General features: G+C 43.2%; 1 protein-coding gene across 1 annotated transcript; it reads left to right on the top strand.

The window, feature by feature from the left end:
- The first annotated feature begins 22,111 nt into the window (after positions 1-22,111).
- On the top strand, positions 22,112-25,314 carry COA6 (cytochrome c oxidase assembly factor 6). Its single transcript, XM_081297207.1, has 2 exons — positions 22,112-22,366; positions 24,955-25,314. Exons 1-2 carry the CDS (start codon positions 22,223-22,225, stop codon positions 25,048-25,050), a joined length of 240 nt encoding a protein of 79 aa, XP_081153333.1. The 5' UTR covers positions 22,112-22,222; the 3' UTR covers positions 25,051-25,314.
- Positions 25,315-25,830: the final 516 nt, after the last annotated feature.

The following is a 25,830-nucleotide window of genomic DNA, read 5'->3' as shown; positions in this document are numbered from 1 at the left end:
CACAAAGGGCAAAGCCAGGCCGATTACACACCAGGGGAGCAGGTGGAGGGTCCCATCTGGGACTGTCCAAGGGAGCCACTGCTCATATAATTAGCTAATGGAATTGAGAGCAGGATGCTTTCAAAAGAGATGTGACCAGATCATCAAGCAAGCATCAGCACAGACAGCAAAGAATCAATAAGCAGGCTGTTTCTGCTCCCCGACCAGGGTCGGGCAGAGACAGTCCAGTGTGAATTTCTGATGAAAAGCCAGTCAATAGAAAAGTTAAAACTAAAAATAGACATTCTTTTAATTTTTATGGGAACTGAGAAATGTACATGATGTGGAGGGTTTTACTAACATTAGAATTAATAATAGATATTTGCAGGAAACATCACATAGTTACAAACAGCTCAACCACAGGGAATCCTAAGACTCTTAAGGCTCCTATCAGGTTGTTTTGTACTTTACTTGCTACTAAGAAATCAATCCAGAACCATGTGTGTCCAATAACCAGGCTGTTTGGGCCTCAGGCCTTACCAGTCCATCCCTTCCATGAATGAGTTGGGAAAGTGAAAGGCTTGACAGGCAGCCTCCTAGCAGGCTGCTGAAGGATGGCCACTGGGCCACTGGGCCACTGGGCTCTTCGACTTAGTCAGCTGCCTGCCAGTCAAGCTGTTATGTCACTTAGCATACATTGAGTCACTTATAAATCATGGAAATTCATTTCTCACAGTTCTGGAGGCTGAGAAGTCTGTGATTGGGGTGCCAGCATGAGTGGGATCTGGTGAGGGCTCTCCTCCATGTTGCAGATGTCTGTCTTCTCACTGAGACCTCCTGTGGTGGGAAGAGAATGAGTTGCTCTCCTGAGTCCCTATCGCAAGCACAGTGACGCCACACAGGAGCCTCCCAAAGGCTCCATCTCCTAACACCAATGCCCAGGAAATTGGGAACTCAACATAGGAATTTTGAAGGCTGGAAGCACTCAGACCATTGCCCCAGCCATGGTCATGACCACACTGCATTGAAAATCCACCTTGCACCCAGTAGCTCCTAAATACAGGCAGGCATGAGTTATGCTCACGGGTCCACAGATGACTGTGCTTTGGTGAACAAAGCTGGGCTCTGCCCAGCAGCTCTGCTGTAGACACAGCTCTGCCTGGCCATGACTATGGGCTGTGGGGTTCAGGTCTGTCCACACGTATGTTTTGTAGCCAAGACTGAAAGAGCAGTAGTTATAATAGAGAGTGGGGTTTTGTGGTGGGTCACCTGAGTGCAAGAATCATGCCAAACCATCCAAACACATTTAAGCACACTGCACATCGCACTTCATTGGCCAAAGCACAATCATTGTCTTGGGGAAACTGAGCTAGCTTAGTGGGCAGGAGGTGAGTAACTAAATGCTGAACTATCTGCCAGCACATCAGTTTGGAGATGGGAAAGAAGGAGAGGGAGGGTGGAGATTGGACCTATGGTGGTAGAGGACACTGTGGCAGAAAGACATTAGATGTCAGAAGAAGCCCACAAAAGCCAGGATGTCCTCTAGCTGTCCCACAGTGTCACTCAGAAGAAAATATCTGCAATGCTCATTATCTAAAAGACACAACTGCCCCCAATCGGGCTTTGTTTTTATAGAATGAATTGTCTCATTAATAAACCTGGCTTTAAAGACTATAGGTAGAGTCAAGACTCCCATGTTTATGGCTCTATCTGGCCTCTCAAATTCCAAAGTCCAGGACCTAATAGCCTAACCTTCACATAGGATATGTACCTCAAACTAATGACATGGCTCCCCAGCTGCCAAACCTTGCAACCAGTACATGGGTCCCTGCTGAGAAGCTGAATGGCAGAGTGGCAGTTGGGGGGCGGGGGAAGGAGGGGACAGACTTGGGCACTATGCGGTCACCTGCTGCAGAAGTCCACTCCATTCAGTGCTGCAGCTTGGAATCTGCAGGCATAGACCATCCTATGGCCTCAGCCTCCAGTTTCTGACCTGCTACTAAAAAGGGACCAGGTCAGAAGCCCTGCCCATTGAGGGTCAGACCTGAATGAAAGTTGGGACTGAAAATTTGGCCAATATTAGTACCTTTCCAAACTCTAATTAGCATAAGTTTGAACCAATAGCGGTGACCCAGGGCTATGTGAATCCCTAGACTATTGTACTCTGAGGGAGAAAATAGATTTTCTTTTGCAATGTAGAAGTTCTGCTCTTCAGTCTTTCCCACTCATTCTGGTGTCTGAGTTTTATTCTAAGTTTGTGAGACCGAGAATTCAGACAGAAGAAACTAGTGGTGAGCTACTGAGGTCTGCTGTAACACGGAAGGGCACCACCATGAACAGCGGCAAGATCTCTTGGTTGGAGAGGTCTGTAGCTTGTGTAGACCCCTCTTGCCAACAAAAGCAGTAAATGGAGTTTTATTTCAAAACTTGGATTTCACTAACATCTGCAAATAGCTCTCGATTTCCCCCTGAATGTGCTATTCCCAAATCTTCTCCATCTTAGGAAGTGTAGCTTTATCCTTCCAGTGGCTCAGTAGCAAATATTCAAAGAGAAGCTTGAATTTTCTGAAAGTTAAGACAATAAACATAGCAAGGGGTTTCTCAACATGCAGAAAAAAACTCCGAAGGCAGAGTTCTTCAGAAATAGGAAGACAGAAAGAAAGGAAGGAGAATAACAGAATGCAATATTACAAGGATGCTTAAAGGGAAAAAGAAAAAATCTAGATGCCTTGCTCAAGATTCTTCACCCCATGATGGGCTTTGATTCCAGGTATGAAGCATTTATTTGCAACACAAATACTGTGTTTAGCTAGAGCTCACACAAGCACCATCTCAGGCTACAGCTGAGTCCTTCCTAGAAGAGTTCCCCATTGTGAAAGAGAACAAGAATTGTGTTTCTTTCTCATTAAAAGAATGAAAATAATAGGCCTTTAACACTTCTGGGAATGAATTCTGTGGTGCATAAGCCATTGTTAATTAAATATCCAGTGCTAATGTACTGCAGATCTTGGAATAGTAGAGGACCTGACAGTGCACCTCAAATGTCACTATGTAAGTGGTCACGTGACCTCTCCATGTCCATTTTGTTTCCAACACCAGCATAAATGACATTTTTTCCTAAAGGACTCAGGTAGCAAATCTCCTGATACAATGGTAAATGTGGGCTGTTAGCCACCACGATACTGTCTGTTCTAGTGCATTTGGAAGGCTGTAGGTAGACTAGGGAAGCAGGGGGTTTCCTAAAACTCTATGAATACTTTTTAGCATTTTCCAGTTTTATAGACTACACTTTTACATGTACTGCCTCATTTGGTCCATACAACAACCCTACAAGACACCAGCTCTATTCTAGCAATAGATATGAAGTTTCTGAGAGATTAACATGCCAAGGTCACCGTGCTGGAGTTCAGCAGAGCATGTTGATTGGCTGTCTATGTGCCCACAGGTGTGGGTAGACCATGGCTGGGCATCTCTCCTTAAAGGGGGCCCAAGATTGTCCTCTTTCTTCAGCAGTAAAGTCAAGAAAAATGAGAAATGGCTGATGAGCATCTCAGTCTTGTCCCCTTTTGGAGGAACTTCAAAAGACAAAGAAAAGAGGAAGGACCTTCCCAGGGAATGCTCAATAGACAACGTCCTCTCAGACTCCTGCCACCTGGGCAGCAATAGGCCCCAGGACCCGATGGGGAACTGGGAATGTGCTGCCCCAAAGGTTGCTCTGCATAGTGACTGGAGTTAAAGGCACTTGGAAAACCACAGGAGATGTAATTGCCTTGTGACAAATGCCTCCCTGGGCCAGAGGAAAACAGCTTTCTTATCAAAGACAGGAGCCTGAGGCCAAGGAATTTTGCACTTTAAAATGACTCTTGTTCTGTTAGCTTGAATTACTTTTTCATAACTTGTGTTCTCTGTAGTACACCTCCAACCCAAGCTTTGGGTCTCCATTTCCCTATGAAAGCTTCCATGCCAAGTTGAACTTGTATTAAGTAATTGTGTATGCTTTTCTCCACTTGATCTGATCTGTCAATTTAATTCTCAGGCTCAGATGAAAAACTCTAAAAAGGTAGGGGTAAAATTTTGCTTCTCCTACCTGGGTGAGAGCAGAAGTCCAGTGTAGGCCAAAAGGGTGCCCTGTCTGCAGACTCTTAAACATATACATGTCATAAGATATGCACACATGCCAGAATGAAATATACATACCAACATATGTATACATTCACCCCTTACATCCTGTGCCCTTGGCTTCTGTTCCTGTGCATTTAACCATTTGCAAATCAAAAAGATCTTTTTAAAAATTGTACCCATAGTGAACATGTACAGGCTTTTGGGGGCAATCATTACCTCAACATGGTATAACAACTATTTTCACAGAATTTACATTGTGTTAGGCTTCTATGTCACCTAGAGATTATCTGAAGCACGTGAGAGGATACGCAGGTTATGTGCAAGCACTGCACTCTTTCATAGACAGGGCTTTCACAGACAGATGCAGTATTGATGGGGATCCTGGAAGCAGTACCCTTGGACATCAAGGATGACAAAAGTGGCCTCTCTGCAGAGTCTCACATAAGCTATTTCCCAATTTTCTATGATGAACCTTGGGATTCCACCCTGGGCCTGCCATTTACTGGCTAGGTAACTTCTGGCGAGTGTTTTGCCTCCTAATACTTGTTTCCTATGAAAGGCACCAAGGCTTCAGGGACCTCTCACTGGTGCCCTACTCTCTTGTGAGCCACTTCCGAGGACTGGCCTTCAGGGCAATGTTACACAACACTTTCAGCTCAGGGGTGTCCACAGAAACTCATCCCGAAGCACACCAAAGTCCTGCATGACATGTTCAGTCTCAGTGCTCAGAAGAATGATTACAGGATGACAGCCACACTAAGGTCCCCTCTGCTGACCCCACTGGCAAAAAATGGGAAGAGTTTATAAGAGCTTATCAAACTCCATATAAAAAGATTTCGCAATCAGGAAACATACACCATTTATTTCTCTACAAGAAAATCCAAAATACACCTGGGGGTTGGAAATCAGTGTTGTATGGAGGAAAGAAGACAGAATATTAGCTCCCTCGAGCCTTTGCACATCTCAAGGTGTTTTCCTGATAAGAACAATCACTTTTATGTAGCACAGTGAGAACGGTTAACCATCAGGATCAAGAAAGTTCCAGGTAGGGCTAAGCTTCATCAATCCTTCAAGGATGTTCTCTTATACCATTAAAATAAAGGTATTGCTTTGACACAGAGCCATGTGTCTCCATGGAAACCTGCTCTATTGCCTAAGCAACTAAGGACCCGTACTGGCACTGTTAGATTATTTTAATTTTTTTTTCAGAAAATTCAGGCCTACTTAGGGAAAAAAAATCACACTTCTCAACTCAGTTCATACCCTACTTCATTATTCCCCTGAGTCACATTTAAAATTTCTCATTTTACTCAATAAATGCAATGAAAAATCAAGGCTCTAATTGATCTTTTGAGTTAGGTTGCTTTATGTAATAACCAAATAAATATTAAAGGAGCTACACTTGCCAGAGCATTTTACAAAGGCTCTGTTTGATGAAGTCCACATGTTTTGGTAGTCTATCACCCTTCAAGGGATACAATGGTTATTCAAGTGCCTGAAACAGAAAAGCCCTTTCAAATTGGAAAGAGCCCACAAGAAGCGTCAACAGCCTCAACTCACATGGTACAGGAAGGTTGAGTAAGACAATGAAGGAGGATTGTGTGTCTTGAATATCTAGAGTACAATCAGGAGAAGCTGCCCTTATGTTGACAGTCAGGGGCTAGATGTTCAATATCCTGAATAATCAATACCTAGAAAGAAGGCCCCTGTTAGGGACACGACCAGGACCGTGGCCTTTGCACATTGTATGGTCAGGTTAGAAAAGCACAGTGCAGGTGCTTGTCAAACACACAGGAGGACTGGAGCCCAGGAGATGGCTCATATCTGAATGGCAGACTTTGGATTCCAAGGATCTCAGCAGACTCAGATGATGGGCTAGGGTGGACAAGATGGAGGTCATCCTGTCAATATCGTGTTTAATCACTCTTGTGCCTTTCTCTTGCTGTCCTGAGTCTCGGTGTAGCATCAAATATCCTCTGCACTGGAAATTTACCAGAGCCCATGGTTGAAGACACCAGCCCCAGTGGTCCCAACAGACCAGACTCAGCCATCTGTCCCTATAGTCAATCAAAGAGAGGAGAGGTGATGAGGGTAGACAGATGTTATCATCAGTGTGGCCGAGCCTGGGATAGCTACACAGGGGGAAGGGACCAGAGATCTGTCTCCAAGGGACTGACAGAAAAGGACAAAGAGAGGGCTGGGGCATGCATGACTGGTAGGGTGGCCTCTTGGTCAGGCCATGGTCTGGTTGGTCCTTAGCACTGTTCTGAGAAGCTCTGGAAAGGCCAAAGCACTTAGGGGGCGATTCAATTTCCATTGTGGGGGGACTGCTCCTGCTGGGGGCGCTACTCCCACTCTGGGGGAGCTCATCAGGCGTGATCTGTTCTGCGAAGCTCACTGCTACTCACAGTAGCAGTGAAGATGCTCATCAGCCAGGCTTGAAGTCCCTGAATCCAAGGTAACTGCAGAAAGAAGCAGCTCAGAGAATAAAAGCTCAGAGAGGCAAATGGAGTCAGGAGGGACACAGTGGAGGGGTCTGGCCAGTGCTGGGTCCTCCTTTAGAACCTAGTCTGTGTTTTAAATGTGGTGCCAGGGTTAGAACCTGGGGCTCAGGCACACTAGGCCAGCCCCTGCCCCAGCCTGCCCCTCATTCTATGCCAGCCCCCAGCCTGAGTCACCTCCTCAGCCTATGTCCTGTCTCATTCCAGTCCATGCTCAATTCATCTCAGCTACCTGCCGTCCTCAGGTCAGGTCCCTAACATTCTGTTTCTGCCCCTGAGTACTATAGTCAAGTATTCATGTCCCTGTCCCACAAACCCAAAGGTCACACCTGATTCCAGACCTTTAATCAGGTCCCTAAGGAGCTGATTAGTCCGAGAGGGTGAAGTGTGATCAGTGTCCTTCCAAAGGAGGCCTCAGAGAGCTGCCCTGCCCCTCCACCTTGGAAGACACAGTGAGGAGGCACCACCTGTAAACCAGAAAGTGGGCCTCACCAGACACTGTACCTGCCAGTCCTTGACCTGGGACTTCTTAGCCTCTGGAACTGAAATAACTTTTTTTTATTTGTTTGTTTTAAACACTGAGAATTGAAACCGGGGTACTTAACTACTGAGCCACATCCCCAGCCTTTTTATTTTTATTTTGAGACATGGTCTCACTAAGTTGCTTAGGGCCTGGCTAAATCCCTATGGCTTGCATCAAACTTGCAATCCTCCTGCCTCAGCCTCTTGAGTTGCTGGGATCACAGGCATGCACCACCACCACTGTACCCAGCTTATAGTAAGTTTTTGTTATTTATAAGCCACCACCAGTTTATCATATTTTTGTTCTAGTAGCCTAAGCAGGGTAAGATATAGCTGTTGCTTCCATCTGAACTCTCTCTCTCTCACCTATTTCTAAAACTTCTATTCATCCTGTTGAGCTCAACTCAGAAGATTTCTTTTTCATGACTAGTCTTCCAAATTCAAATAAGTGCCAAGTCTGCCCAAGAGTCACCATCTCATGCCACCTGGCAGCAGAGGCCCTGGAAACTTTGCTCTCTCCTCTTACTAAGGTTCAAGTTTCCTAAAGGCAGGAGTTGCTTCAATCATGCAGACTCCATTTCAAAAAAGTGTTTATGAAACAAATAAATGACACACATGAAAGGCTCTGTGTGTGTCCAAAACAAAACAGCTTGAAGAAAACAAGATGGAGGGAAGACCTAAGGCTCAGCGGGTGCCCACGATGTGGGCACTGAGAGCCAATGTGAACATGGTGAGCCCTGCCAGAGGGCCTGACAATGCACCAGCTCCCAAGTGCAAGGCCCTGTTATCCTAGATGAGTTGACGGGAGAGCTGGAAGAAGGGCTGTAATGGGAGTCGGGGCCAGGAGGGCTCTGCGTGGGGGTGTCCTCACGCTGAAACTCCTCTAGTTGCTACGGTTCTCATGCCTATGGGAACTGAGAAGCTGGAAGCCTATGTCCCTTATGGCTGGAAAGGGGATAAGACTGGCTAGAAAGGGACAACCTCATATTAAGTGAGAAATAATACAGTGTTGGGAGGCTTAAAGGAGGTGATGAGGAGGGAAGAGGGAGCAGCAGTGTGAAGCCACAGTCACTCAGGACCAGGGTGGCCAGCAGCCTCCTGCTGGGCAGCTGTGCTTTCTGGAAGCATCATTGTTATGCTCCAACTCCCTCTTTCTTGTATGGGAAAGAAATTAGCTTAACACAGTGAAGCTAGAGTCTGAGACAGAACTCAGTTCTTCATCTCTGCTACAGGAGGGGATCTGTACGCTGCAGGCCTCTGCACCTGAAGAAAGCCAGTTTTATTGTGAGCAGCTGTTCTAGTCTGCTTTTCACTGCTGTGACTAAAAGACCCAACCATAACAATTGCACAGGAGAAAAAGGTTATTTGAGGGCTCACGGTTGCAGAGTTCTCAGTCTATATACAGCCAGCTCCATTCCCCAGGGCTCCAGGCGAGGCTGAACTACAAGGAGAAGAGTGTGGCAGAGGGAAGCAGCTCACATGATGAATAGAAAGCAGAGAGAGAGAGAGAGAGAGAGAGAGAGAGAGAGAGAGAGAGAGATTGAGAGAGAGAGAGAGAGAGAGAGAGAGAGATATCTCCACTTGCCAGATATGAAATATGTACCCTTTGGGGCTGGGGATGTGGCTCAAGCTATAGCGCGCTCGCCTAGCGTGCGTGTGGCCCGGGTTCGATCCTCAGTACCACATACAAACGAAGATGTTATGTCCGCCGAGAACTAAGAAAAAATAAATATTAAAATTCTAAAAAAAAATAAAATAAAATATGTACCCAGAAGCCATGCCCCCAATGCCCACCTCCTCCAGCCATACCCCTCCCTTCAGTTACCACCCAATTAATCCCATCAGGTGATAATTTACTGGTTGGGTTAAGGCTTTTGTAACCCAATAATTTCTTCTCTGAATCTTCTTGCATTGTCTGGCACGTGAGCTTTTGGGGTACACCTCATATCCAAACCATAACAACAATTCATCATGGCAGGGGAGGCACCAGCATCAACTCTGATAATCAGAGCCAGCAAAGCCAGATCTTTCTCCCCTGTCTGCTATAGCCCTCAAGAGGAGACTGTGCCCTCTAGCATTGCAGCTGACCCCAGAAGCTCAGGCCACTTTCTAAATTCTTGTCTTGCAAATCCATGGAATAATGGAAGGCAAGAGAGAAAGGAGTAGCATTTATTTGATATAGCCAGCAGGTGTGGCTCCTGCCCCCAGGTTAAATTCTAGAGGGCTTGTCTAAGATGAGGAATGGGCCTAGACACAGGGCCATCCCTCCATACCCTATACCCTATCCTTTGTCCCCAAAGAGACAGGTATTGACTAAGTCATAATTTAGCAACTACAGACACGAATGGCCAGAAGATAAGATTAACCAAACATAGGCAACAGCAACACTGTGAATGAAGACAACCAACCCAGGACAGGAAGATCCCAGCAAACCTAAGTCAGTAAAACCAGGTCTGATTAACACTTGCAGAAGAAAGAACAGGCTGCTCAGCCACCCAGCTGAGTTCTGGGTCCTCAATATTGGCTCTTTTTTAAATACATATATGACAATGGAATGCATTACAATTCTTATTACACATATAGTGCACAATTTTTCATATCTCTGGTTGTATATAAAATATATTCATACCAATTCATGTCTTCATACATATATTTTGGATAATGATGTCCATCACATTCCACCATCATTGCTAACCCCCTGCCCCCTCCCTTCCTTTCCCCCTTCCCCCACCCCTCTGCCTTATCTAGAGTTCATCTATTCCTCCCACGATCCCTCTCTCTACCCAACTATGGATCAGCCTCCTTATTTCAGAGAAAACATTCAGCATTTGGTTTTTTGGGATTGGCTAACTTCACTTAGCATTATCTTCTCTAATTCCATTCATTTACATGCAAATGCCACGATTTTATTCTCTTTTATTGCTGAGTAATATTCCATTGTGTATATATGCCACATTTTTTTTTATCCATTCATCTATTGAAGTGCATCTAGGTTGGTTCCATAGTTTAGCTATTGTGAATTGTGCTGCTATGTTTACACTGATGTGGCTGTGACTTGTAGTATGCTGTTTTTAAGTCCTTTGGGTATAAACTGAGGAGAGGGATAGCTGGGTCAAATGGTGGTTCCATTCCCAATTTTCCAGGAAATCTCCCTACTGCTTTCAAAATTGGCTGCACCAATTTGTAGTCCCACCAGCAGTGTATGAGTGTACCTTTTCCCCCACATCCTCACCAACACTTATTGTTGTTTGTCTTCATAAGAGCTGCCACTCTGACTGGAGTGAGATGAAATCTTAGAGTAGTTTTGATTTGCATTTCTCTAATTGCTAGCGATAATGAACATTTTTTTCATATATTTGTTGATTGATTGTATATCATACTCTGAGAAGTGTCTGTTCAGGTCCTTGGCCCATCTCTAGGGTATATAAAGAACCCAAAAAGCTAAACACCAAAAAAATCAAATAACCCAATCACCATTGGCTCTTCTGACTAGCTTAGGTCCACATGCCACAGAGTGGCCTTACATCACCTCTGATGTCACAGTAGCTACTGGGACCTGTGGGAAGGGAGGTAGGTGTGCTTTGCTAAGAGAAGAAATAAGTTAGTTCAACTTCTGTGCTGGCAGGAATGGAATTCCTGCGTAACAAGACACCTCTCTGAGCAGCATCCCCACTGCTATTCCCAGTCATGGTTCTAGAAGTGCTCACAAATGAGTGGATGGCCACACAATTGAGGATGCACCCAGAGACAGAGGACATTTTGCAACATTAAACAATTTATGATACTCTTAAGAGTGTATGCCTAAGATCTAGGTCTAACATGAATGAGCTGTGACACCAGTCTGTTCCGCTGGCAGCCACATAAACTTTATACAATAAGCTTGTAAATAGTTATATTACCATACAAATAGCTATAAGTATTTAATTGAATTTTCAGAATATTAAATACAGCTCCATAATAATGATGATCTATTGTTTCATAGACATTGCCGTTCCTTTTGTCTTTTAGATTTTAATAGATAAATTTGACTATTTTAGCCTAATTACACCGTGAAAGTAAAAACTTTAATTTTTTCCAATCATTCCATGTTTACTTCAATTTACATTTTTATCAACTTGTACTCAAATCTTTTCTATATTCAAAATTTTTCTACTTGCAGCACAATTATGTTTACCCTATAATTATTTTAGATCTCCATACAAATTATGTAAAACTTTCTTTTAAGAACATAATTAATACTTTTTCTGGAATGAAGGCAAGAAAAATACATTTTATAGCGTAAATATATGCTTTTGAATAAGTTATTTTACTATTGAAATATTGCTGACCTATTGACAAATGCAGTATCAGATATAAGTAATAATAATTGAATAATTTGAGACATTCAATTGAATCTTTTGCAATTTAATCATATAAAAACCATATCTTAAATATATTTTTAAATGTTGACCTTATGACAGCACATTTATCAAGGTAAAGGACAGAATATGTTTTATTTTCACCTTGAGTCAACTCTAAATATTAGGCATGATAAAATATGGATTTCTGTTTATTCTCTTGCCTCAAAACTGATTAGATGAGCTGAAATAATTTCAAATAGTTTTCTAATCCTTGTAAATAAAGAGTTCACAATTAGAGATTCTTGCATAAGAATTTTAATTATTACTGTATGCTATATATAAGAGATAAAACTTAAAGAACATGACACAGTGGAAAATAAAAGACTGAAAAGAGATACACTAAGGAAAAAAGGAAAGTAGATGAGATAGTATCAGTTAATGAAATTTAAGACCAGAAATAGTAATGGAATAAACACAGAAAATTCCTTGTTGAAAATAAATTATTATAACTGTATTAGTCTATCTCCCATTAATTATAACAAGATACCTGAGAGCTGGTAATTTGTAAAGCAAAAAGTTTATTTAGCTAACAGTTTAATAGGCTGAAAATCAAAGAAGCATGGCACTTGAACAGGCAGGGGCCCTCTGGCAGCCTCATAATGAAGGATGGCAGCTTGGTAGGAGCATGCATGAGAAGGAGCAATCACCTGCTGAGACAAGAAGCCAGAGAGAGACTCGGGGAGAGCCAGGCTTGCTCTTTGGTAACAGCCTTCTCAAGAGAAGTAACCAGGGACACTAATTTCTTAAAAGGACAATGCACCAAATAATTTCATGCCCTCCTACTAGGCGCCACACTAACATAGCCACAGTGGAGATCAACTTTCTAACACCTGAACCCTTGTGGGATATGCTCAACCATGTCCAAATCCCAGCACTAACCATAGGGAAAAAAATTATATATATAAATTACACACACACACACACACACACACACACACACACATAAATACAGAGTCCTAGTGCTATGTTTTAATAAACCTCTCTTAGTAGTCAATGGATATTTTAAGAACAACAATGAAAATGTGTGTGTTCTGGGTGAATAGCACAATATAAGCTTAGTCATCTACATGGATAGAGGGAAGATGGTTGGATGGATGGATTTATACATACTTATAAAAGTAGATGATAGACATATAGATACTTATGTAGTAAATAGATGACAGAACCAGATAATATTTCAAAGCACAAATGTCACCAACACTCACAGATGAAGTTGGCATATCAGTTGAGAAAGAATGGAATATTTACAACTGGTGTTGAGATGGTTAGACAAAGAATTTATTTCAACTTAAATAGGGAGGATTATTTAGGACTTAGCAAGCAAGGTCCTAGGAGAAGAGGTGGTTGTGAGAGAAGGTCCAGGCAGAAGATCCCCAGGGGACAGCGGGACAGACTCTAGTGAGAAGTGCTAGGAGAGTCTCAGCAGTGAGGCGGCCTGAAAGACATTGCCTTTGTTCCTGGGCTGGTGTCCACCACCTGCTTGCCCGTGGACAGGCCAGTTGACTGAGAAACAAGGTGTTCAGGCAAGGAAGTTTTTTTTTTCAACAGCCAGTTGGTGGAGAAACTGGAGGACTCACTTTTGTTAGGAAATCCATCTTGCTGAGAAGCTGGTTTGGGCGTGGTTTGTCTAGGGGTTCACAGGTGTTTCTAGACTGGCATGCCTTCCTATAGCCGGTGGGCAGGTGCTGCACCTCCCAGGCTGACCACCTGTTCACCTGGCCCTCTTCAGTTCGGCAGATCTCAAAGCCAAGATCATTATTTCCCTGGGCTCTTCCTTTCAACTGATTCATTTGCCCCTGTGCAGTTCCTGACACACTACACAAGGGACAGGCTAGAGGGGTAGCTGTCCCTGATCACCAAACTCACAAGAAAACCTTCTTAACCCAACTCCTATGGCCAAGTAGGGAGTCAGGCGTGAGATCTGGCCTGCTGCTCAGCTTTACCTGCATGGTCCCAGGACTTCGCACTCTGCTCTGCTCCAAGTGTCTCCTTTGTCCCCAATCTGAGAAGCAGCCACTTGGGCTTTATCTTCTTGCCAGCTCACTAGCTCAGTGAAGGTCCCTTGGAGTCTCACAGGAAGAGCATGCTACTGTCTTCTGTGTTTGTTTACAGCCCTGGGCCGAGAGCTTGGTATTACCATTCATCACATTTCGACTCCAGGGTTGGTATCTGGCTCTCCCCACCCGACTCTGGATAAGTCAAAGGCAAGGACTGCATTTCTTTGAGCTGCATTGCCCTGTACCCCAGTTCAATATTCCATGAGCATTAGTGACATTCTATGGCCTTCCATAAGACTCCGTCATGGCTGGTGGGTCAGGTGAGAGTCTGTATTAAGCAGTGCAAGTCCTCTTTTCATGGTGTTTCCTGTCTTTCAGGAAATAGCAAGTGTGTCTAGGTCTCTTCTAAGTGTAATTACAAGGTATCGTACCCTGCGGAATCAGTGTCTGTTGTACAAAGCCTGAGTTGTGAGGGAGCTCCAAAGCAGCTTGAGGGCCAGGACTTGGCTGGGCCATCGTGTGGCCTGTATTGGTGGATGGCATTTTGTGTCTGTCTGCAGTGGATGATGTAAGTGGATTTATAGGAAGAACATGCAAGCTGAGTGGGGTCGAGGAACAGCAGGCTCCTTCTGCCTCCAGACTCCCTGCCTTGCTTGCCCACCCTCAGGCTGCAGTAGCAAGCAGTGAGCAATCCACGTTCCCAAGAGGCCAGCTCTGCCCTAGTGCTGGCCATTGGCATTCCCACTCACTCTGATGAGAAGGGATGACAGAGGACTAGGACCCTAAATATATAGACAGTCTAGGAATACCCTAATCAATTTCTGCTTTTATTTTCCTTCTTATGTATGTACAAGTGTGATAATGATAATAACCATGCTTAAACACATTTATGTTTTACTAAACATTTAAGATAAAAATTCTGGGTAGTAAAAAAAGCATTGTGCTGCATCTAATTGGCAATTGCTTTTCCTTTCCTGGTGGTATATAAATATGATCCGGCTTGTGATCTGATGCAACAGCAGTCTGTTTGTAGGACTTCCCTTCCCTCAGCCTGGGATGAATGGGCTGTGCAAGGAAGCATACAGACTTGCTGTTTGTCCTGCCTTGTCTTCCTGCTGGAACACACATTCCACCAAAGCAAGGGTTTTACACCTATTGCTCTCGGACATCTCCCAAGCTCCTGAAACCTGCCTGCATGTAGTAAGTGCTCCATATATCCATCTTTGATGGCTCAGTGAAATCCTTATGTGCTAGACACCATTCTGTGTGCTTTGCATGGATTATTTGCCTTAACAAGAGACCTATGGTTTATGTTTTTATCCAACTTCTCTGCTGAGGAAACCAATGCATATGAAGGCTCAGCAACCTGCCCAAGGTCCCATAGCTGGACATAGTTAGGACACGAGCCACATCTGGCTCCATAAACTGTTCTTCCCCACTACACTTGGCTGCAACTAATGCCTGTGCCCCTTCTTCTCAGTTCAGGCTCTCACTCCATTTGATGCATGCTGTGAGACAGCTCCGATGACCTTTTACTAAATGATGAATGTTGTTCACCCTCTGTACAATGACCTTCTCAAGGGCAGACACCTACCCTTGTTTGTCTTTATCTTCAAGGCCTAGCATGGAGACTGGCCCTGTGCAGCCTTCATGTCTGAACCAGAGTGGCTCTGAGTGTGGAGCTGACGCATGAGAGGACAGGCAAGGTCTGATTGGCAAGGGACTGACAAGACACAGCAGCTCAGGAGAGGCTGCTCTGGAAGCAGACTGCTGAGTCCAGTCTTGAACTTACTGGAGTGATGGGAAGAAAAGCAAGTGGAGATATGTGCTAGGAACCTGGGAGAAGAAAACTGGAGCAAAGCTTCTTTTAAGGATCAAAAGATTCTTTCAAGTGTGTTCCACAGGAGTGTTAACTGAAGCTCTGAGCGTGATTAACTCACCAAGGAAATAGGAATTCAGAAAAAGAGCAGAATCTCTCTAGTTAATGAGAAGAAGTATAAAGAGAGATCTGAAAGTTTCTCTGGAGCAGTCAAAGAACTCTTCCTCCGGTTTGTGTTCCAAGTAGGTGTCTGTGGCAACGGCTTTGTAAAACAGTACAGATTATAAATAAAAGTCTGTGGGCAGCAACAGCAAAACAACACATTCATTTTCAGTGCTACTGGGTCTTTCTGGCCCTGCCCACCAGCAGTTCGGGTCTACTTAGTTCAGACTAGAGAATTCCAGTTTCCTGAGGAAGGCCTCCACTCCCCATGAGACCTCTCCTGCCTCCTCCCCACTCCAAACCCAGCCTGGGAGATGATGCCCTCTCTTGGAACAGCACATCTGAAATTTCCTAAGGCACTCACATTCTTTTACTGGTTCATAGTCTTTAACATTTTTAAGGTGAATCTGGCCTTTGCAATTATCCAGTATTCATTATTATTATTTTTTCTTATGAATACCTCAAAATTCCTCTCTTCTAGTTGTCTCTGTTCTGTTGGTTAAATCAAGTCTCCCAACTGATAGACTACAGATTTCCTTAGAGTATGGTAGGGAACATTATTGCACTTCTTTGACCTTGGATAATATTTTTATCATCTGTGCCTTAGGCCTACCACAGACTAACAAGAACTGCTGAGCTGCCTAGGTGGCATTTAGCACTAGAGACTATTGACTTTTGACCTTGAAGAGCACATAAGATGCTACATTCATTAACAATTTAGTAATCACACTATAAGTGTTCTCTATGGCCATTATTTTCACCTTCCTGTGAATCTATTCTAAAGATGACACTTCTTAGGCTAATTATTATTCTATTTGTTTGAACATTGAGACATGCTTTCATATAGAAAAGTTGAACACAAACACAATTTACTTAAAGAATAATTATAAAGCAAATACCTAGGTCCAGAAACAGAACCTTGTCCACACCTTGAAGCTCCATATGCCCCCTCCCTGATCACATCTCTCTTTGTGAACTAGAAAGAAACATTTGGAATAATCATCTCTGTGCCTTTTTTTTTTAATGGTTTTACTGCCTGTGCATCCTAAACACTGTGATTGAATTTTGCCAGGTTTTGAGGGTCACACAGAAGGAAACTACTGTATCTATTCTTTGGTTGACTTGCTCCTTTCACCTGTTATTGTAAACCATGATAGTTGATCTTTTTCATTGTATCATACTTCATAGCATGACTGTGGTAAAATTTATCCAATTACTGATGTAAGTTTTGGGTTGTTTGCTGGTTTTTGCTATTACAAATATACATACACACACAAGGGAGTCATTAGAATTGCTGAGCCATAATAAATACATGCCTTCAATTTTACTTGATAATGCTGCTGTTTCCCAGATTGTACCAGTTCATGCTGCCACCAATGTATAATGATTCTCCTTGCTTCATCCTTATTAAAATGTGTTGCTGTCAGACTTTTCAATTATTCTTTGATCAGGTGTGTATCTGTTAGTAGTGCATTGTGATTTACATGCTCATTTCTGTGGTTACTTAAAGAGGATGTTGGCCTTTTCATATATTGATCATCCTTTATGGTATTATCAAATGTTTTTGTACCTTTTTTTTTTGAGAGAGAGAGAGAGAGAGAGAGAGAATTTTTAATATTTATTTTTAAGTTTTTAGCAGACACAACATCTTTGTTTGTATGTGGTGCTGGTGATCGAACCCCGGCTGCATGCATGCCAGGCGAGCGCGCTACCGCTTGAGCCACATCCCCAGCCCTCTTCTGTACCTTTTTAAAATGAGGATTTCTTATTTTTACTGGTTTGTAGGTGTACTTAATATAAGTATTAATTGTTATATATCTTTGAAAAATTCTCCCGCACAATAATTTGTCTTTCCACTTACTTTATATTGGTATTTGGTAAACAAAAGTCATTAATTTTTATGTAGTTGAATATATCTCTCTTTTCCTTTAAGGCTATTTTTTTTTACTCCAAAGTCATAAAAGTATTTTCTCATACATGGTTGTGTAATTTATCTAAAATCCTTGGATTCAGAAGTATTTGGAATATAGACTCTTTGAATATTGGAAAGGTACTACTGAACACAGAATATATATTCTATAAAACTTTCAACAACAACTGGGACCCATAATAAAACACATTAATATTTCTACATCAAAACATACACATAATGACCTAAGTGATGCATAAATAACAACTATAAAGAGCCCTGTTTAGCTTTAAGTCATATTTCTCATCAAATGAATTCCAAAGAGTTTGGTGCTTCCAAGGTTTGAAGATTTTTTTTTTTTACTAGTACAAGCTATGGTAGCCTTATACAGTAAGAGTGAGATTGCTCATTTTGAGGAATTTACTGATGAGGCTGGTACCTGGAATTTGCCTGTAGAAAGATTCTTTACTATTATTTCAAATTATTGAAAGACTTATCTACTTGTATCAGTTACTTATTTTTCCTGAAATCTGTATATTCATCTGATTTTTTTTTTTTTTGCATTTGCTTATAAGATCCTCTAACCTTTGGATGTCCATAGATCCAGTTTCATTACTGATAAAAGTTAATGTATCTCTATTGTTCAGTACTATCAGATGTTAATTTTATTAGTTTTTCTTTTTGGAAAAAATCAATGTTTTTTAAGTCTATTAAATGCAATGGTATGCTAGTGAATTTGCTGCAAACATAGCAGAAACAAAATCTTGGCTTGTCTGTTGATTTCCACAGAGTGAATGTTGTCCTCATGGGAAATTCCAAGCAACTTGTCTGCTGTCACTGAACATGGAGTTGAAAAGAGGTGTGCGTGACTGAGAGGCTGGCTCTGTCCACCACTACTTGTTTCCCATCTCATTAATTTCTGCTCTTCACATTACTTCTGTGCTTCTACTTTATTCAGTCTTATTTTTCTCACTTGTTAAAAAGGGATATTTAGCTCAAGACATTTCAGGCTCTTTTCTAGTGTACTATAAGTACTATAAGTGTATATAAGACTATAAATGTGTTAGTCCTGCTTTAGCTTCAGTCCACAGACATTGCTATTGAATTTATTGTTCAGTTCAAAATATTTTTTCATCATTATTGACTTTGTCCATGGACTCCATAATAACATTTTCACAGTTCATGCTCTCTAGCTTAATAGCATTATGTTAAAAAAAAAACTGAATTATTTCAATCTTTAAAATTTGTTGGTAATTTCTTGGGAATCAATCTAACAAAAGAAGTGAAAAACCTCTACAATGAAAACTACAGAACACTAAAGAAGGAAATTGAAGAAGACCTTAGAAGATGGAAAGATCTCCCATGTTCTTGGAAAGGCAGAGTTAATATTGTCAAAATGGCAATACTACCAAAATTGTAATGCAGATTTAATTTAATTCCTATTAAAATTCAATGACATTCTTTATATAACTAGAAAAAGCAACCATGAAATTCATTTGGAAAAAATAAGACATCCAGAATAGCCAAAATAATCCTTAGCAAGAAAAGGGAAGCAGGAGGCATCACAATACCAGACCTTAAACTATACTACAGAGCAACAGTAACAAACACAGCATGGTATTGGCACCCAAATAGACAGGCAGACAAATGGTACAGAATAGAAGACACAAGAGACAAACCCACATTTATACAGTTATCTCATACTAGACAAAGGCACTAAAAACATATATTGAGAACAGATAGCTTCTTCAACAAATGGTGCTGGAAAACTGGAAATCCATATACAGCAGAATGAAATTAAACTCCTGTCTCTCACCATGTATAAAACTCAACTCAAAGTGGATAAAGGACCTAGGAATTAGACCAAAGACTCTGCACTTAAAAGAAGAACAAGTAGGTCCAAATCTTCATCATGTCAGATCAGGCCCTGACTTCCTTAACAAGACTCCTAAAGTGCAAGAAATAAAATTTGAAAATCAATAAATGGGATAGATTCAAACTAAAAATCTTCTTCTCAACAAAAGAAATAATCATTGAGGGGAAAAAAGAGCCTACAGAGTGGGAGCAAATTTTTACCACATGCATATCAGATAGAGCACTAATCTCCAGGATATATAAAGAACTCAAAAAACTTAATACCAAAAAAACAACCCGATCAATAAATGAGCTAAGGAACTGAACAGACACTTCTCAGAAGAAGATATACAAGTGATCAACAAATATATGAAAAATGTTCAACATCTTTAGTAATTAGAGAAATGCAAATCAAACTACTCGTAAGATTTCATCTCACTCTAGTCAGAATGGCAGTTATCAAGGATACAAGCAATGATAAGTATTGGCCAGGATGTGGAGGAAAAGGCACACTCATACATTGCTGGTGAAACTGCAAGATGGTGCAACTACTTTGGAAAGCAGTGTGGAGATTCCTCAGAAAACCTGAAATAGAACCATCATTTGACCCAGCTGTCCCACTCCTCAGTCTATACCAAAAGTACTTAAAATCAGCATACTACAGTAACACAACCACATCAATGTTTATAGTAAACTGTGGAACCAACACAGATGTATATATACATAATGAAATATTACTCAGCATTAAAAGAGAATCAAATTATGGAATTTGCTGGTAAATGGATGGAGTTGGAGAATATCACTGCTAAGCCAAGTAAGCCAATCCCCCAAAATTAAAAGCCAAATATTTTCTGATTAGTGGATGCTGATCTGTGATTGGGGGGGGGGGATAATGGAGGAAGTTTGGATTGGGCAAAGGGGAGGGTGGAGAAGGGTCAAGTGGGTAGGAAAGATGGTGAAATGAGATGGACATCATTGCCCTAGGTACATGTATGATTGCACGAATGGTGCATCTCTACATCATATACAACCAGAGAATTCAAATGTTGCACTCTATTTGTGTATGATGAATTGAAATGGATTCTGCTGTCATGTATAACTAAGTAGAACAAATAAAAAAAAGGTATGGATAAGAGACAACATAAGACATCACAGGACATCAGATATCAAGGATGGGTGATTCTTATCAAGCCAATTTAGCAGAATTCTTGCTGAAGCCAGGTTAGTAGGGAAAGAGGAATAAGACAGAGGGAGGCCAAGGTCAAGGCCTAGTGGAGAAGAGGGCTCACAACTAACTAAAGTTTGCTCAAGGGGAGCCTTTGTTCCCTCCTTCTCATCTCACAGGAAATAAAGTCTCCAAAGAGGCCAGGGGAAAGTTGACAGGGTAACCCAACTGGGGCTGTAAGGGTAGGGAGACTCCATCGCAGGATGTCATACACATACATGACTCTCGTTTTCCATTTGTTAGCTGGTTATGAGACCCCATTTCCTCCCAGTTACTCTGGTGGGTGTATTTTCTTCCTGTGGCGGCTGTAATGAATTACCACAAACAAGGTGGCTTACAACAACAGAAATGTGTTCTCTTGTGGGCCAGCACTCTGAAGTATGCCTCCCTGGGCTGAAATAAGGGTCGGAAGAGCCACCACTCCCTCTGCAGGCTCTGTGGGAGAATCCTGCTCACCTCTCCCAGACAGTGTTCCCAGGCTGTGGCCACAGCACTCTCATCTCAGCTACCTCCTCACAAGGCCTTCTGCTCTCATCTCCTCCACCTCCCTCATAAGAATAGTGATTGCACTTAGGGCCCACCTAGGGAATTCACGCTAATCTGTCCATCTCAATTACACCTGCAGGGACTTCATGATCTTAATCAAATCTAGAGGTTTTATAGATTTATTTGCAATAAAGTGATCATTGAGGCTTTAAAAAAAAAACATTTTTTTTTTGTTGGCAGTTAGTTGCAAATAGCCAAATATATAGTCAATTTTGGGGACATCTCAAGTTTGCTTTTAAGAAAAGGTAAATTCTGGGGCTAGCGATGTGGCTCAGAGGTAAGACCCTTGCATTCTCGGGGAATGTTCTTCTGAACACATTTGTTACGTCAAGTTTGTAAATCATGTTAAGTTTTCTATAGCTTGATTTTTCTCTTGCTTGCCTTAACATTTACTGAGAAATCCCTATGAAATCTCCACTTTGACCATGTTTTTCTTTGTGTTCTGTCAAGTTTAACTTTCCATGATTCACAGTACGTGTTGCTTTGTTACTCAATAAGAATACCTTCTGAGAAACGCACTATTGGGCGACATCATTCTTGTGTGAACATCAGAGTGTACTTCCACTATGAAAGTCGCAGTGTCACTTGGAGACATATGCAGTCATTAAGTGAAACTTTTCATTAGGTACATATACCTCTTAAATGTATTTTTTCTAGCATGGAAGGCTTCCAGGATCCTCTCGCCCTCTTTGAATTCCGCGGGCGGTACTGAGACGACACACCTTTACGGAATGACGCCAAGGTGCAGGCACGCCCAGGCTCAGCTTCCACAGGCCGGCGGGCCTCGCCGCGGCTCCGTGGCCCAACATCCCGCAAGGACCCGGGCACCCTTTCCCGCGCCGGGGAAGAGATGCGCCGACCAAGGGCAGCGCCGGTCTTGCTGCCGGGTCCCGCTTCCACCCCAGGCCGGGAGGGGGCGCTCCGGCGCGAGGACACCGCCAGACGCGGGGTGAAGAGCCGCGTAAGCCCGCTCGCCGCGCCCTCGCAGGCCGAAAGTCCCCTCAGGGCAGGGCTCGGAAGTCCCGCCCCCGCGCACGGCGACGGCAGCACGGAAGTGCCCTTCTAACCCCGGCCGTTCCGCCGCGAGCTGCGGGTAGTGGGCTAGTCGAGCCGAGCCGGCGGCGCACTTCCGGGGGCGTAGCGCTCGCGCTTCTCCGCCGCGCGTGCGAGGGCCCGGCAGCTCGGCATGGCGGCGCCCTCCAGGAAGGAGCGGCAGGCATGCTGGGGCGCGCGCGACGAGTACTGGCGGTGCCTGGACGCCCACGCCGAGGACGCGGCCCTCTGCCGGCGACTCCGCAGCTCCTTCGAGGCCAGCTGCCCCCAGCAGTGGGTGAGTCGCCGGCCCGAAGGTCACGGCATCCAGATACCTGGGCTGGGGCGCGAAGAGTGCGCGCAAACACCCCCGGGAGCTACTGCTGGGCGGGGCCCGATGTGAGCGTGTAGACCGCTCCGGGACGACGTGAGCGTGCAGACCACCCCGGAGCTACCCCGGGGCTGTGGACTGGCGGGAGCGCGCAGACCGCCCCGGAGCTATCCCGGTGCTGGGGCCTGACGTGAGCTTGCAGACCACCCCGGGGCTGTTGACAGGCGGGAGCGTGCAGATCGCCCGGAGCTCCCTCGCGCGGGGGACGGTAGTGAGTTTGTAGAGCGCCTCGAAGCCTCTGTGGGTTCTCGGACGTTAGCATCGTGGACTTCTCGAGGCTCTACTTCAGGAGCATTGCTAGACGACGCAGACCTGCTGTCAGTGCCCCTCCGAGCAGCGCCTCTGTGGCCCTGCAGCCTTGCAGCAAGCGCTCCCCTGCATGCTGTCAGCATCCCTGCTCTGCTCCATGATCTTGAGCCCAGGCTGTCTGAGTTAGCCTGCCTCTTGGGTGTCCGCCCTTGCTGCATGTTCCCCTTTGCTCTCTTCTTGGTGTCACCTTGTTGAGCTCCTGCCCAGCTGCCACAAAATAAAAGCTGAAAGGTTTTTCCCAAGAGGCATGGGAGAGGGCCTTCTTCCAGAGACATTTCTTCTCTTCCACTGTAATTTTCCTTCTATTTGGGGGGAAGCCATGTTGTGTCTAGAGTAACACAATAGGAAATAAGTCTCAGATTAGCCTAGCAGTTGAGCAGACAGGGAACTTGCCGGTAAGTCTCCTGATCCCAGAATCTGTCTCATGTCTTAGATGTCCCAGCAATCCAGGTGAAGAATGATGAGGACCTGCTCTGTACAGGGACAGTGATAAATGTATAGCTTTGAGAGAAGCTCAGTTGGAGAGGGGCTAAGTTCTGGCCTCTTGGGGCTGACAAGACAGTAGGACCTCTAAGTGGAATTGTATGTTGTGTGGTTGAAGATAGGACCTGAGACTCCATGCTCTTAATTTGCCACAAAAACATGAAGGACATGATCACCTTCATTTGGTATCCTTTCTGTAACAGCCACCCTAGACTACCAGGGATAAGTCTGTAGTGCCGCAGCATATGGACATGTTGTAGCCAGGGAGACACACACCAAAGGACAGAAGCATCTCACCAAACAGGGAAAGAGTTACTGAAGAGTTTAGGGGAAAGATCAAACTTGGGTAAGTTTTAAATGAAGCACTTTTGATGGTGTTGGAGCAAAGCAGAGATTGTGTATGAACAGACCCTCATCATCTCTGGACTGAGAAGGGGACTTGGTAAAGACTGAATGTCAAGGGGCTAGGATTGTAGCTCAGTGGTAGAGCACTTGCCTAGCATGTGTGAGGCCCTAGGTTCAATCCCCCTCCCCAAATGATTGAATATCATTTGCAGAAGTCCCATATTTGAAGCTTGTGCCTGGGGTGCAGATCAGGGATGCTTCTTCATTCTTACTGAAAAAATGTTAAAGTGCAAACTTGTGACCCCCTATGATTTTAGAGAACAGGGTTTCTCAGTGAATAAGAAAGCAGCGCTCAAATCCTAAGACTCAAGTCCTTTTGGATGTTGATGGCTGCAGCCCTTCCTTGGGAGAAACACTTGCTTGACAGCTGTTTCTCAGTTCTATCCTGTGGCTTGATACCAGGCATGGTAGATTTCCACATTCTCAGTCCACTCTAATATTTGCTCTCAAACTCCACTAAAATATTTAAGAATTAGATCCTAAGAAAGGCTTTCAACAAAAGAACTAGTGCTGTCTGGTCGGCCTCATGGTACACACGGGTGGTACTCTGCCCCTGCCTTGCCTGGCAGCAGCTCAGGTATACGCTGTGGCAGTTTTATGGCAGCCACATTTGCTTCCTTGGCCTGCATTTTCTACTTCTAGGATTTTGCCATGTCAAAATATTCTTCAGTGGCTGGGGTTGTGGCTCAGTGGTAGAGCACTTGCCTCACACATGTGAGGCCCTGGGTTTGAACCTCAGCACCACGTAAAAATAAACAATAGAGGTATTGTGTCCATCTATAACTTAAAAATATATATATATATATATTCTTCAAATTCACTATGAAAAGAGGAAAACAAAACCAAATCATCAATAAACTTAACTTTTACCCTCAATTTAACTACTCATAGTTCATAAATGTAATTTTCATATGTCTGTCTCAAGTGTTTGTTTCTGGACGAGTCATTTGTGGGTGATAAACATTAAACTTAGAACCACCCAGCATTTCAAATCTGAAGACTTCTAGCCTAAGCCAGAACTTTGTGGACTCAGACTGCTGGAAGACTCTCAGGTTGTACAGTCCTGTAGAAGGTTCCTGGGCTAGCCAGAGAGCAGGGTCTTGAGCCCCTGAAGGTCTAACTCACCTGTTACCCCACTTCTCAGGGGCTCACTCCCCAGATCACTGACTGGTTCCAGAATACAAATCCCTTTGCTGTTTCTGTATGGATTTATAATGAATAATTTGTTGCACTTAAATCTGCTTTTGCTTATTAAGCTGCATAACTTGCCCTAAGTTAAGCCTTTTTCATCTCAACAGATAAAATATTTTGATAAAAGAAGAGACTACTTAAAATTCAAGGAAAAATTTGAAGCGGGACAGTTCCAGCCTTCTGAATCAACTACAAATTCCTAGGAACTTCCTGAACTTTTCATAAAGGTTGAAATTATTCTTTCTGGACATTAAAAAATGCTATGTTGATTCTGTGACACTAGTAGTTTGACATGGCATACATCAGTACTTGTTCGCTGTGTACAGTACTTCATGACAAAATTGGACAAGTAACAGAAGATCCATGTTTCAACTATGAAGATTTGAAGTACAGTGGTTTAAATATACCTAGTTCTAATTTAGTAAGAAATTTATTTTAAGAAACTATTAAAACCAATTATAAAAACACATTGATCTTTTTTTTTTTTTTTGAATAGATGATGAGTAGTGGGGAAATATTTACAATGGATATTATAAATAGAAGCTGTCACTCTATGTTCCTGGGAAGCAACACTTGAATATAGGCATTACAGCTTGAGGTTGGAAAAGGTTGAACTCAGAACACACAGGTAAAATGTAAGAGCCATCTATTAGAAAACCTGCAGCTAATGTTATACTAGATGATGAGAGAATGACTGTATTCCTAGTTAGTTCAGTGAGGCAAAAAAGGAAATCAAAGACAGATCAGGAAGGAAAAAATAAAGCTGGTTCTATTCACAGCTGATATAATTGAGAAACACTAAAGAATGGGGAAAAAAACCCCGAAAAGGTATAATACAACCTAGAGACAATATTTGTGGATAGCATAGTTAATGAAGGACTTATATATACAAAATATAAAACCAAAACCCCCTTTTATGAAAAATCATCTGGGCATGGTGGTGCACACTTGCAATGCCAGCAGCTCAGGAGGCTGAGGCAGGA

Source organism: Spermophilus citellus, assembly GCF_964194105.1.
Source record: "Spermophilus citellus genome assembly, chromosome: 6".
Taxonomy (NCBI): Eukaryota; Metazoa; Chordata; class Mammalia; order Rodentia; family Sciuridae; genus Spermophilus; species Spermophilus citellus.
This window is presented reverse-complemented; position numbering and strand designations above follow the sequence as displayed.